This window comes from Staurois parvus, unplaced genomic scaffold, assembly GCF_062004578.1.
Source record: "Staurois parvus isolate SC_StPar_1 unplaced genomic scaffold, SC_StPar_1.0 ptg000081l, whole genome shotgun sequence".
NCBI lineage: Eukaryota > Metazoa > Chordata > Amphibia > Anura > Ranidae > Staurois > Staurois parvus.
In genome coordinates this window covers 6,759,074-6,774,624 of record NW_028317877.1, presented here as the reverse complement: position 1 = coordinate 6,774,624, position 15,551 = coordinate 6,759,074, and the positions used below count along the sequence as shown (strand labels likewise).

General features: G+C 40.7%; 2 protein-coding genes across 2 annotated transcripts in view; one reads left to right on the top strand and one right to left on the bottom strand.

The window, feature by feature from the left end:
- Positions 1 to 15,551, bottom strand: part of TFB1M (transcription factor B1, mitochondrial) — an 86,869-nt gene that overhangs the window by 18,887 nt on the left and 52,431 nt on the right. The window lies entirely within an intron of this gene.
- On the top strand, positions 10,997 to 14,372 carry CLDN20 (claudin 20). Its single transcript, XM_089669830.1, has 2 exons — positions 10,997 to 11,187; positions 13,420 to 14,372. The coding sequence occupies exon 2, from the start codon at positions 13,491 to 13,493 to the stop codon at positions 14,154 to 14,156; it is 666 nt and encodes a 221-aa protein (XP_089525956.1). The 5' UTR covers positions 10,997 to 11,187; positions 13,420 to 13,490; the 3' UTR covers positions 14,157 to 14,372.

Genomic DNA, 15,551 nt, shown 5'->3' with positions numbered 1-15,551 from the left:
GAGTGAGTGAGTGAGTGTGTGTCTCAAAAAAGTTTAAGGAACACTTTTTAATCAGAGTATAGCATCAAGTCAATTAACCACTTCAACACTTTTAATGACAATTGTGCAGTCATGCAACACTGTACCCATATGAATTTTTCTGCATTTTTTTTTTGAGACGGATATAACTTTATTTTGGTGGTATTTATTCACTACTGGGATTTTAATTTTTTTGCTATATAAATGAAAAAGTCCAAACATTTGGAAAAAATGTTTATCTTTCTTCATAAATCTTTGCCAAAATGTATTTAGCTGTCTTTTAGCAAGAAAAAAAAATAACCCAAATAAGTTTATAACGAAAAATTATAATTTTTCAAATTATTTTTTACGTTTTTATGTTATTTATGCTTTTTCTTTTTTTACACTGATTGCTTTTACACCCATAAAGGCTGTAAAAGCAATAATTTCTGCTTCTCTCTGGCTACATTCTTACAGCCATTGAGAAATACTGTGAGAGCTGTGATTTGTCACAGCTTGTCACATGGTACATGGCTGTTGTGAATTCACAGATTTCACAAGTAGTAAGCAATGATGTGAGGAAGTGACATCTTGCTTACTACTATTCATGTGATCACTGATTGGCCAATCAGTGATCACATGATCGGGACCTCACACAGAGGTCCCGTACATCGCGATGCCGCACGCTCCCAGGGAGTGCGCACAGGCAGTGAATGCGGGGGCCATTTAGAAATGGCCACCCACTTCGGCACTGCTCCCGCCCGGCCGTTTATGTACATGGGCTGGACGGGAAGTGGTTAAACTCCTGGGATTCTGATCAGTAAAGTAGCAGAGGGAGTTGTTAATGAGTTTCAGCTGATTTGGTGTTAATAAAATTAACAACAGGTGCACTACATGGATAATAATGAGACGACCCCCAAAACAAGAATGGTTTTACAGGTGGAAGCCACTGACATTTTTTTCCTTACTCATCTTTTCTGACTTTTTTTCACTAGTTTTGCATTTGGCTAGGGTCAGTGTCACTTTTTGTAGCATGAGGCAATACCTGAACCCTACAGAGGTTGCACAGGTAGTCCAACTCCTTCAACATGGCACCTCAATATGTGACATTGCCAGGAAGGTTTACTGTGTATACTGTGCACAGTCTCAAGAGCATGGAAGAGATTCCAGGAGACAATCAGTTACTCTAGGACAGTGTTTTTCAACCTTTTTTGTGCAAAGGCACACTTTTTTCATGAAAAAAATCACGAGGCACACCACCATTAGAAAATGTTAAAAAAATTTACCTCTGTGCCTATATTGACTATATATAAAGTAATTCTCTTGAATAGGAATCAAACACAAAGAAATTATTTTATAATTACTTTATTATGAAATAATAAAGTATTTTATAATTGGACCCGGGGGCCGGACCAAGAGTAGATGAATGATGTGTATGTGTCATCCATAGTAAGTATAGTAATATTCCCCCATAGTAAGCATAGTAATTAATCCCCCATATAGTAATTCATCCCCCATAGTAATTAATCCCCCATATAGTAATTCATCCCCCATAGTAATTCATCCTCCATATAGTAATTCATCCCCCATAGTAATTCATCCCCCATAGTAATTAATCCCCCATATAGTAATTCATCCCCCATAGTAATTCATCCCCCATAGTAATTAATCCCCCATATAGTAATTCATCCCCCATAGTAATTAATCCCCCATATAGTAATTCATCCCCCATATAGTAATTCATCCCCCATAGTAATTCATCCCCCATATAGTAATTCATCCCCCATAGTGTAATTCATCCCCCATAGTGTAATTCATCCCCCATAGTAATTCATCCCCCATAGTAATTCATCCCCCATATAGTAATTCATCCCCCATATAGTAATTCATCCTCCATATAGTAATTCATCCCCCATAGTAATTCATCCCCCATATAGTAATTCATCCCCCATAGCAATTCATCCCCCGTATAGTATTTCATCCCTCGTATAGTATTTCATCCCCCGTATAGTATTTCATCCCCCGTATAGTATTTCATCCCCCATATAGTATTTCATCCCCCATATAGTATTTCATCCCTCATATAGTATTTCATCCCCCATATAGTAATTCATCCCTCATATAGTATTTCATCCCTCATATAGTATTTCATCCCCCCATATAGTATTTCATCCCTCATATAGTATTTCATCCCCCCATATAGTATTTCATCCCTCATATAGTATTTCATCCCTCATATAGTAATTCATCCCTCATATAGTATTTCATCCCCCCATATAGTAATTCATCCCTCATATAGTATTTCATCCCCCCATATAGTATTTCATCCCCCCATATAGTATTTCATCCCTCATATAGTAATTCATCCCTCATATAGTATTTCATCCCCCCATATAGTATTTCATCCCCCCATATAGTATTTCATCCCCCCATATAGTATTTCATCCCTCATATAGTAATTCATCCCTCATATAGTATTTCATCCCTCATATAGTATTTCATCCCTCATATAGTATTTCATCCCCCATATAGTATTTCATCCCCCCATATAGTATTTCATCCCCTCATATAGTATTTCATCCCTCATATAGTATTTCATCCCCCCATATAGTATTTCATCCCTCATACAGTAATTCATCCCTCATATAGTAATTCATCCCCCATATAGTATTTCATCCCTCATATAGTATTTCATCCCCCCATATAGTATTTCATCCCTCATATAGTAATTCATCCCCCCATATAGTATTTCATCCCCCCATATAGTATTTCATCCCCCCATATAGTATTTCATCCCTCATATAGTAATTCATCCCTGATATAGTAATTCATCCCCCATATAGTATTTCATCCCCCCATATAGTATTTCATCCCTCATAAAGTAATTCATCCCTCATATAGTATTTCATCCCCCACAGTACTATTCCCCCCCCCCCCTTCTAGTAAGCCAAGTCCCCCGTGTCAATTCACTTACCTTTTGCGTTCCTCTCGCTGTCTTCCCGCGCCGTTCGGGTCTTCAGGGCGGACTGTGAGAGGAGCCTAGCTCCCCTCCCCTCACGTTCGGCACGCTGCCCCGCCTACACACATCCTGACAGCCACATCCGCAAGCCGGATTAAAAGGTCCGCGCGGACTTTTGGGGCTGCCAACCGAGAGGAGGCAGGGGAGCGGCCGACCGAGAGGAGGGAGGGGAGCAGGCGCCCGGCACACAGAAGAGCCGCATTAGACTGGGTAAAGAGCCGCATGTGGCTCGCGAGCCGCGGCTTGCCGACCACTGAATCATTAGATTCTAATGATTGGTCTATTTGTGAGCCGAAGCCACATGTTACAGATGAAATTGGAATTTTTCCCACGGCACACCAGACAATATCTCACGGCACACTAGTGTGCCGCGGCACAGTGGTTGAAAAACGCTGCTCTAGGAGAGCTGGAGAGATCCGTAGAAGGTCCTTAATCCATCAGCAGGACCAGTCTCTGCTCCTTTGTGCAAGGAGGAACAGGATGAGCACTGCCAGAGTCCTACAAAATGACTTCCAGCAGGCCACTGGTGTGAATGTCTCTGACCAGTCAGAAACAAACATCATGAGGGTGGCCTCAGGGCCAACGTCCTCTAGTGGGCCCTGTGATCACTGCCCGGCACCATAGCGCTCGATTTGCATTTGCCAATGAACAACAGAATTGGCAGGTCCGCCAATGGCACCCTGTGCTTTGCACACGAGAGCAAGTTCACACTGAGTACATGTGACAGACGTGAAAGGGTCTGGAGAAGCTGTGGAGAACGTTATGCTACCTGTAACTTTGTTCAGCATGACCAATTTGGTGGTGGGTCAGTGATGGACTGGGGAGGCATATCCATGGAGGGACGCACAGACCTCTACAGGCTAGACAATGGCACCCTGACTGCCATTAATTATCAGGATGAAATCCTTGGACCCATTGTCAGACCCTAAGCTGGTGCAGTGGGTCCTGGGTTCCTCCTGGTGCACGACAATGCCCAGCCTCATGTGGTGAGGTTATGCAGGCAGTTCCCGGAGGATGAAGGAATTGATACCACTGAATGGCCCCCAAGCTCATCTTACCTAAATCCAATAGAACCCCTCTGGGATATCATGTTTTGTTCTATCTGACTCCAGAAGTTTGCACCTCAGACTATCCAGGAGCTCAGTGATGCCCTGGTCCAGATGTGGGAGAAAATACCCCAGGACACCATCCATCGTCTCATTAGGAGCATGCCCTGACGTTGTCAGGTATGCATACAAGCATGCGGGGGCCATACAAACTACTGAGTACCATTTTGAGTTGCTGCAATGAAATTTCAGCAAAATGGACTAGCCTGCTGCATCGTTTTTTTCACTTTGATTTTCAGAGTGTCTTTGAATTCAGTCCTTTGTAGGTTGATAATTTGCATTTCCATCAAATGATGGGGCATCTTTATATTCCTAACACATTACCTAGTCCATATCAGTACAGATATCTAGCATGATATTTTTCCCCATTGAGATCTGATGTGTTTTCAAAGTGTTCCTTTAATTTTTTTGAGCTATGTATGTGTATATATATATATATATATATATATATATATAGATGTGGTAACGCACATCAGAACATCAGAATAGCGCCAGTTGCACAGCTCCTGAGGTCGAAGTCGTTTGGCACACTGACGTATCAAGGTCGGTGCTCCCTGCGAATGCAGCTGCCATCTGTTGACGTGTCACAAAACTAGTCTCAAATCTTTTTGATACCATTTTTTCATTGGCCTTTCTGAATGCGGACGTTTTCCAGAAAATGAGCACAATATGCAATTTATTTCAGAGCACATACAAGCAGCTACAAGGTTTAGTAAAGCTTCCATCAGGTCTGGTTACTTGCATAAATTTTATCTTGAAAAAAAGAAATTAAACCTTAATTAAATCTAGTCCAAGCTTTTTGAGGATTGAATATGCAAAGAAACTTGTTTTTGTAAACTGCATCTTATTGCCACATATGCACAAAGATCTGTGTCACACCAATGCACTCTCAGTATTACAGGTTTTCTTAATTTCTTCCTACAGTTTTCGTAGATGTAAAAACTGTTCATGAACATGGTTGAGGTGGTCTATTACATGTTAGATCAAGATAGAGGTGGTATATTACATAAAGTAATAAAAGGATGTAGAAGGAAAATAAAAACTATATCAGATTAAGAAACTGTAGAGCAGCTACTGCCACTTAATTCTTTTGCTCTACTGAATTCTGTGGGTGGGCTTGGCAGAGGAGGAAAGGAATTCCAACAAGAGAGATGCACAGCAAATCTTTCAGTTGCCTTTTGTTGCCAGTTATGCCTTGCATTTTACATACTTTGTAGATGTGCGTTTAAATTTCTTGACTGTTTTGCCTGCTTGTATTTCACATCAAATAATGCAAACTAAAAGGGATCACAAATCAACAGGTTTAAAACAACCTGATAATATTTGGTGTCTTGCAATTTCAATTACATCACAGGACCTACAATTATACAGCGTGGGGTTTGCAGAATGTTGACACCCATTATTTCTGGCTTCATCAGTCTTGCAGAATGACTCTATTTAGAAGAGAACTGTAATTGTTTGAGGTTATTATGTTTTGTTTAGGCTGTAGCGAATATATTATATATACCGTATTTTTCGCTCCATATGACGCACTTTTTTCCCCCAAAAAAAGGGGGGAAAATGTCAGTGCGTCTTTTGGAGCGAATATAAAGCGGCCGGTCCGGTATTTCTGCCGCCACCATGTCAGAATACCGGGCCGGCCGCTCAGCTCTTCTCTCCTGCAGGGCCTTACCTGTTCCTCGCTCCAGCGCTGCACAGTCTTCCCGCGCTGGCTTCTGTGACAGCCGGGTGCCCACTGCCTGCGCATGTGCTGCGCTTTGTGAATGGTCCGGTGTCTTCTGGGACACATGACAGGTCCCAGAAGGCACTGGGCCATTCACAAAGCGCAGCGCTTCTCGCGCATGCGCAGTGGGCACCCGGCTGTCACAGAACCCGGCCCGGGAAGAAGAGCGAAGGACAACTCCGCAGAAGTGGGAGCGGGTACCTGTCAAATTCAGGTACCTGCTCCCCCTCCCTCCCCAAAGGTCAGCAGTCTCTGGTCATTCCCTGCACTGTCTGCAGTCTCTGGTCATTCCCTGCACTGTCTGCAGTCTCTGGTCATTCCCTGCACTGTCTGCAGTCTCTGGTCATTCCCTGCACTGTCTGCAGTCTCTGGTCATTCCCTGCACTGTCTGCAGTCTCTGGTCATTCCCTGCACTGTCAGCAGTCTCTGGTCATTCCCTGCACTGTGCCCGCAGTCTCTGGTCATTCCCTGCACTGTGCCCACAGTCTCTGGTCATCTCCTGTACTTTGTCTGCAGTCTCTGGTCATCTCTTGCAATGTGTCCGCAGTCTCTGGTCATCTCCTGCACTGTGTCCGCAGTCTCTGGTCATCTCCTGTACTGTGTCCGCAGTCTCTGGTCATCTCCTGTACTGTGTCCGCAGACTCTGGTCATCTCCTGTACTGTGTCCGCAGTCTCTGGTCATCTCATGCACTGTGTTCGCAGTCTCTGGTCATCTCATGCACTGTGTTCGCAGTCTCTGGTCATCTCCTGTACTGTGTCCGCAGTCTCTGGTCATCTCCTGTACTATGTCCGCAGTCTCTGGTCATCTCCTGTATTGTGTCCGCAGTCTCTGGTCATCTCCTGTATTGTGTCCGCAGTCTCTGGTCATCCCCTGTACTGTGTCTGCAGTCCATTGGTTCAGAATATTTTTTTTTCTTGTTTTTCGCCTCAAAAACCTAGGTGCGTCTTATGGTCAGGTGCGTCTTATGGAGCAAAAAATACGGTATATATATAGATTTTATACACGCATGAGCGTATATACAGTGCATTCATAAAGTGTTTCAATCTTGTTTCCTCTTTAAAGCGATTCTACAGATTCATTTTTTCTTTTGGAAAATAAAAAACATGCTGTACTTACCTACTGTGTGCAATGGTTTTGCACAAAGCAGCATGGATCCTCTTCTTGGGTTCCCCGCAGGCTCTCCTGGCTCCTCCCTCCTGTCGGGTGGCCCCACAGCAAGCAGCTCGCTATGGGGGCACCCACTGCTCCATGTGTCCGTTCACACACACAGCTTGCTCCCACTCCCTCTCTCTTCGTATTGGCTGATTGCCTGTGATTGACAGCGGTGGTAGCCAATGGCTTCCGCTTGCTGTCTTAGCCAATGAGAAGGCAGAGACCCAAGGCAGTCGAAGCGGTCATTCACATAGCTGGATCGCGATGGGGCTTAGGTAGGTATTGAGGGGGCTGGAGGCACTGCTGCACACAGGTTTTTTTACCTTCATGCATAGAATGCATGCAGGTAAAACACCTTGAGCCTTTACAACCACTTTAACCTACACTCAGTACCCCATGATGACAAAGTCAAAAGAACTGCCTGCAGAGCTCTGAGACAGGATTATTACAAGGCACAGATCTGGGGAAAGTTACAAAAAAAAATTTCTAATGCTTGAACAAGAACGGGGGTGCGCATACCCACACACCAAAAGGAGGGCAAATGACCTAATGTTTATTAGGATTTTGATAGATGGTAGGATTATTGCCTGTAGAGTTTGACACTATTAGGATGTAGACCACAAGTTCTCCATACACTTCCAAAATTAAATTGTGAGGTTCAAAAGTGTAAGTCTCAATATCTCCCATCTAAAAATCTGGTATTAGAAAAGGAGAGTTTCAGAATGTTTTTTAGAAAACAACATTACAATCCAAAAAAATGTTAACCCTGTACTTGGGTGGATAAAAACTTCCCCCACAAAATGAATATAGGGCAACACTTGAAAATATCTCTTGGCTAATAAACAATATTGCAAGCCCTCAGAAGTTCTTTGTCCTGCTGGGGCTTAGGAGCCACCGTGGCAACAAATAGCTTATCTACACCACTAATTGACTAGCCATATTAACATGTTGTAATACTACAGAGGAAATACAAACAATCAAGCCTTGGGGTTATGTGGCTGCTGGGGTGATCAGTATATGTCAAATTTCTCACCTTCAGAAATCACCCCCATAAAAATGTATAGCTAAAATATAATTAACTGAAACCTCTCAAAATAATACCTCCATTAACAAAGGAAATAATGGAGTATCAGGTCACCATCCTACCCAAAAAAATGTGTGCGACCCCCAAAAAATATAATAAAAAGATCAGGAGTGTACAAATGAATATATTCTAAATGTGCACCAAACCCACATGGTGAAAAAAAAAAAAAAAGCTTCATGTGGGCTATCATGTGTTTTGCACTGAAGAGACAAGGGAAAATGTCACCAGCACACTGAGGATCACCAATATGGGTCCAAAGGTTTTAATGAACGATCACATAGTTACAGCAAGGCAATGTTTCAGAGTCTCGCAGGACCCTTTCATCAGGCAAAAGGTCCCTTTAGGCGGAGATTTCAGAAACACAGGAGTGACATTAGGACAGCTCTAGTCAAACGTATCAAAGGTGAACCCATTGATTTGAGCAAACCCGTAGCAGTCCATTTTATTTTGGCAGGACACCAGGTTGAGGGGCATGACCATCGAACACGTCAGTTGATCGGCGAGGAGGAGATCATGACAACTTCGTCCTCCATCGTGAAGCTTATTGGATCCATAACCTCGACAAAACACAACCGAGGGGACTTAATATTAACACATCATATTTGTGCTTTTTGGATCGCAGATGAACTTTGGTTAGGAGGATTCCTCATGATTGAAGTGTATATAGTTTTGTAGATAACTTTTGGTCATATGCCCGATGAAGGGGTCCTGCGAGACTCTGACTCATTGCCTTGCTGTAACTATGTGATCATTCATTAAAACTTTTGCACCCATATTGGTGATCCTCGGTGTGCTGGTGACATTTTCCCTTGCTGATTCTGTTCGGTTCCAGCCGACGGTCGCTGCAGCACCCACTTATACACACAGCCATTTTTAACGTAGGAATGTGTGCGTTTGGATTGTACACTTGCACTGAAGAGAAGCTTCCATCTTTCCACTCTGCCATGAAGCCCAGATTGGTGGAAGGCTGCAGTGATGGTTGTCCTTCTTTGTCCCATCTCCTCACAGGATCTCTGGAGGTCAGTCAGACTGACCATCAGGTTCTTGGTCACCTCTCTTACTAAGGCCCTTCTCCCCAGATTGTTCTGCTGGGCAATCTGCTCTTGGAAGAGTCCTGGTTGTGCAAAACTTTTTCCATTTGAGAATTATGAAGGTCACTCTACACTTGGGGATCTTCAGTGCAGCAGAAGTTTTTCTGTAGCCTTCCCCGATCTATGCATTTGCTCTAATACAGAATGCATTGACAGCTGTGAGACCTTTTATATAGAGATGTGTGCCTTTCCAAATCATGTCCAATCAATTTAATTTACCACAAGTGGACTCCAATCAAGGTGCAGAAACATCTCAGCAACAATCAAGTGAAATGGGAGGCACCCTGAGCTAAATTTCAAGAGTTTTTGCGAAGGGTCTGAATACTTACGCCAATGTGATATTTCAGTTTGTCTTTATTCACAAATTTGCAAACATTTCTAAACTTCTGTTTTCACTTTGTCATTATAGGGTATTGAATGTAGATTAGTGAGAAAAAAAATTAATTTAAACTGCATTATCTGGCTGCAACATAACAAAATTGAAAAAAAAAAAAAAAAAAAATCACAAAAACAGCCTTGTACGTTTCAGAACTGTCATTTTACTATTAAGTCTGCCTTAGCATCCAGTGGTATTACTACTGCATTCTATTCATGCTTATATTTCTCCCACCTGAACACTACCCACCTCCCTTACAAGAAGCATAGGCCCTTAAAGTGAGCCTATGCCTGGACTATGCACACTAAGGGCTCGTACACTGCAGCTGATAAACTCACATTTAGGAGCTGTTCAGCGTTTTTTTCAGCAGCCCCTGAACTCACGCTAATGTTTTACTATGTGTCCAGGTACACATAGTCGTTTACAGTCGTTTACAGGAAGTTGAGTTTACAGTTGTTTTTTTGAACGCAGAAAACTTGCGTTCGGCAGTAGATTTTATCAGAGTTTCAAACCCAAAACGCTTGTAAATGCGGCTAACCGCGTTTATAGGCGTTTGAAATTTTTTTTTAACGCTTCCATTTCCAGATGCTGTCCAGAGCCTTTTTTCATCATGAAAAATGCATGCAAAGCTTTTTCCCGGTACTCAAATGGACCTAGCATACCATACTTTGAGGTTTTGCATGAAAAAAAAAATGTTAGACACTGCTGCAATAATTTCTGCACAGAAATGAGCTGGAACACATCCAAACACCAAAAAAAAAAAAAAAAGACAGTTAATCTCAACAAATACTGCTCTCTCTGCTTCTGCTCTCTCTATTTCTCTCAAAATGTCTGAAAGTTAATTTTTTACTGTTTTTCAGTGCATTCTGTGCATTTTGAAAGGTTGCCTGAGGTTATCTTTAAAAAACACTTCTAAACGCAAACGCTCATAAATGCGGTATGCAAATGCGTCTAAATAGACGCCTTTTAACCTACATTTTCCAGCAGTCAGTTTCCATCGTTCAGAAGTGTCCTGTGTACATGGAGCCTAAAGCAGTTTGAAGTCCTTATTCATGTCTGTAACATTGGCATTGCAGAAAAACTTATTTTTAAATTTAACAGAGGCCCTGAAATCACAACTTCCCTAACATTTACCATCCGTTCACACCACTTGCGGTGTGGGAAACGCTAGTTTCACTTAATGATTTTTTTTTTTTTTAACCAAAAGTTCCACTTGAAGCTGGGCACCGTAGTGGTAATGTAATACGGAATATTTTGAAATTAATTTGCAAACCCCGGATAGCTGCCATTTATGCTGTGAAACAATAAAAAGAATTGAACTGAAACTACAAAAGTCAGTTGTTTGTCCACTTAAAAGGTTGGTATTGTCTCAGCATCCAAGTACAATTTCCCGTCCCCGTCATGTTTTTCTAAGTTTTGCTGGCTCATTATTTCTCCAGCCTCTCAGCAACATGGACAGACTGTTTCTTCAAACAAGCCACAGGGAAAGTAAATGAGAATGACAGGCACAACAACCTGTATTTGAATATATATATTTCTGTTTGTCCTTTTGGCAAGAAGAACTATATTTTTCTGACTACAATATATTTGCCTCCACCGCTAAAACGTTGCAGGACGTGACGTGGTGCTTATTTTCCAGTAAGTATTTTTTCATTCCAGGTGTAAAAAATCCTTTACCAGCACTATGCTTTGAGCAGTGCTTTGTTCAGTCAGCGTTGAAGTCATGGATCAGTGAGTCATTACCTTAATACAATTGTTAAAGTACACCCACTAATTACTAAAATACATCATTACTGCACTATTTTTACACTGAGGCTTCAAGTAATAAGTAGCCATTTCTCTTCTATAGCAATGCATATTTTATTTCAATTTCTATATTGGATTAACTATTTAGAAAATTAATTCAGTCAATTCAGTATTGTTGGCTTGAATGGTGCTAGAGGTAGGGGAAAAGGGCACATTACTCTATATACTGAAGTGCAGCATTGGAAAGTGCCTTTAAGCATCCGATTTTAGAATTATTCTAAATAACTGTAATATTTAACAATACAGTTGCTGTACTTATTTAAATGCCAAAAACACACAAAAGCCAGCAAATGTTATAATTTTTACAGATATTCTAAGTGGTATTAAACCCAAACATTTATATATAAATTGCCAATTCTTAGATGGGATGGCTGAATTTTTTTTTTCAGGCTTTCTTTTCTTTATTTTCACCTGGTGATCTGACCAGTAAGTCTTCTGTTTTTCAATAGAACAAGCTGTCCTGAAGATATAGCAGTTAGGGGATTGAGACAAGCTATTTATTACTGACGGTCTGCTAACAATGATCAGCTTTTATTTATGTGAAACCTTTAAACCAAAAGGAAAAATAACTGTTTGCTGTAGTGTTAGGCTCTGTTCACACGAATGCATTTTTTTGTGCTTTCTGCAGAAACGCACTACAATTCATTTAACATGGTTTCCAATGGAACATGTTCACATCTATGCTTTTTTGAGCTTCTGAGTTTTTGGAAAGGGTCATTGCCTTTTTTAAAAGCAAAAAGCAGCGTTTTTGCTACAACAAAGTTCAATGGAGAAGATGCTGAAATGCATGGTAGTGCATTTTTACCGCGTTTTGCCACGTTTTGAAAGAAAAAAGCTGTACAAAACGTGGTAAAAACATGCCAAAAATGCATCAAAAACGCGTGTAGAAAAATGCAAAACGAACTGCAAAACGGACAAAAATCAAACTCCATAGGTGTAAACGGAGCCTAAGCTGGAGTTTGGCTTCAATATGTTAGTGTATTTAAATCTGCTAGAACATTTAAGACTACTCTCCCCCTAGACTAAAAATGCTGCTGTCCAAAGGTGTCTCTGTTGCTCCTTGATCCAGAGTGTAGGAGGGGTGTGTTGCTGGCAAGATCACCAGATGAAAATAGAGGGGAAAAGCCTTCAAAAAGAAAAAAGAAAACTGAAGCAACCACCACATCTAATGATTGGTAATCTATAATATATTACAATTTGGTCTTTGGAATTAATTCTGCTTTAATATGCTGGTCATTCAAACTCTGCAAAAAAGTGATAAATATGGAATATAAACATAGAAAACATATTGATTCCTTTACATTACTATTTTTATTTTACCTATTTTAAATTGTTACAGTGTTACTCATTTACTCCTCAACCCCCTTACACTTACATTTTGCTAATAATAATATTTGTAGCAACATTAAATTCTCATTTGGAATACATACAGTTCCATGCTGCAATGTTTTGATTGGTTTAGTTCTTATATTAGTTTTATAATAAAAATTTGATGTATTTGCACATTGCAATGTAATATGTATGCAACACTGTCATTTACACTTTTAATAAAATTAATGTATTTACATAATACATGTAGGCTATATATTTAATAGGCTTACACCTGCAGATGTAGATATTATATCTGTTATTGAAAACAGCAGTATTGTCCATGGATCTGAATAGACTTTATACAGAGTGTAGCATTTGTGCTTAGTTTGATGTTTTGTGTGTAAAAGATATGTCCCTCCTGCTTCAATGCGGAGCACTATTAATCATGTAATCGGTGTTGTGACAAAGTAGGGCACTTTTGCTTAGTGGTATAGAAAAAGCAATAAATGCTTATGTATTTTATGAAGAGCACTGTGGACGCAGTTTCTAGCAATCTATATTTATCAAAGAATAAATGTTCAAGTGGCAGGTGTATTTGTTAGCAGAGGCTTTTACTCTTCTGAAAGGCTCGAACTGCAGGTGAAAGAGCTAAGCTTTGAACCACGGAGGTATTACTTATTTTATTGCCTGTTTCATTTTTCTGGTTACCACCCTCCACCCCCTACATAGTCATTTTTTTTTATTTCAATACAGAACTGAGCTTTCTCATTCAGACTTTCGATAGAAAAGAGTCAGTTGGAAAGAGGATCTGCAATTAACCGTCCATGGCCTCGGTGGAGCTACAAATCTCGGCTTTTGTGGTTGCACTCATGGGTGTATGTGCCGCCATTGTCGCCACTTTGCTACCAAACTGGAAGGTCAATTCAGAAACTGGGGCTAACATCATTACCGCAGTCACTGAAATGCAGGGTCTTTGGATGGACTGCACGTGGTACAGTACTGGAATGTTTAGCTGCACTGTGAAATATTCCATCCTTTCCCTCCCTATTTACATCCAGACTGTGAGGACTACTATGGTTTTATCCTGTATATTCTCCGCTTTTGGAATCTGCATCTCCATAGCCGGAATGAAATGTACCAAGCTAGGAGGTGACCCACAAACCAAAAGTAATATAGCATTTGCAGGTGGAACATGCTTTTTGCTTGCTGGAATCTTTGGTATGATCTCAGTGAGCTGGTACATGAAAGAGATCATCTCCAGCTTCTTGGATCCATCCATTCCAGACAGTGGAAAACATGAACCTGGAGGAGCAGTATACCTAGGCTTTATCTCTGCTGGGTTGCACATTCTAGCAGGTGCAATATTCTGTGCATCCTGCTCTAAAAGACAGCAGGAAAGAACGCAATCACGTCCAAAAAAAAGACTTGAGCCAGAGGCTGAGCACTCAGAAAACAACAACGCAAGCTACAACCTCCAGGACTATGTGTAAATGAAAAAGCCATACAACACAGAGCTTTTACTGATGTGATATATTTTCTTCCTAGCTGAAAAATGCTAGTGTTGGCAATAATGCTTTATTTTCTAATGCTATTGTAAAATGCAAATGGAAAATAATTTTCTAAGCTAGACAAAGTAATAGGCATGCTATATTGACATTTTATAGGGAACTATAAATTCTGAATAATAAATGGATGTATAGATTGTATGTTGTTTCAGACTCCCACTAAATATTTCCATGGTAACCATTCTTCCTTTAGAAATGCGAGGAACAAAAACTGAAAGCATTTTGTATGGCTGAATAAATTTAAAAATACCTTTGGGTCAGTCTGCACCAATGTTACAACAAAAGGAATGATACAAAAATTATTTGCTGCAGATATATTGGTAGGCCTATGGTTATAGAATAAACAGACACCACTGGCTGTATCTTAAAGTATACTACAATGTTATTAATACAGTGGTACCTTGACCTACGAGTGCATTTAGGTACGAGTTTTCCAAGGTACGAGTAGTCATTGCTTTGTTACGCAAGCAAAAAATTGAGGTACGAGCTGGAGATGGCGCTGCTAGATGGCGTAGTGAGCAGTGACGCCACAGCATCCCAGCCTCCGAGACACACCTCCAACATGTGCTCTCGGTTTTCTCATGGTCTCTTCACGTGTTCATGGTCTCTTCATGTGTTTACCTCAAACCAGAGGGTGAGTGTTTTCTGCTTTCTGGAACAGGAGTTCCATTTTATACCAGTTTATACCAACTTATACTAAACTTCAGAGGGTGAGTGTTTTCTGCTTTTCTGGAACAGGTGAAGAGTTCTATTTATAGCAGTTTATACCAAACTTTCTGGCACCATGTTTGTTATTTAGAAATGCATTTTGAGGGTTGGAACGGATTAAGAGAATTTTTAATTATTTTCAATGGGGAAAACTGATTTGATGTGCGAGCAAATTGAGCTACGAGCTAGGCCACGGAACGAATTAAACTTGTAGGTCAAGGTACCACTGTATTTGCAATATGTAGGAGAGTGGTTCTGACAACATAGCTCATCTTTTAGATAAGACTAAAACAGTTAAAAATCAAAAGAATGCAAATATATAAAAAAAGCACCTTATAGTCTTAAAAAAATAAATAGGTGAATGAGGCTCCATTCACACCAATGAGTTTTTAGTGCTTTTTGCAGAAACGCACTACAGTCCATTTAACATGGTTTCCTATGAAACATGTTCACATCTATGCTTTTTTGAGCTGCTGCATTCTTGGAAAGGGTCGGGGACTTTTTTAAAAGCAAAAAGCAGCATTTTTGCTACAATAGAGGTCAATGGAGAAGCTGCTGAAATGCACGGTAATGCGTTTTTGCCGCGTTTTGCATTTTTATTCTGCCTGGCAA

What these genes read in the sequence shown, in the direction of transcription:
- CLDN20 (XM_089669830.1), top strand. Translation starts at nt 13,491, where the DNA reads ATGGCCTCGGTGGAGCTACAAATCTCGGCTTTTGTGGTTGCACTCATG.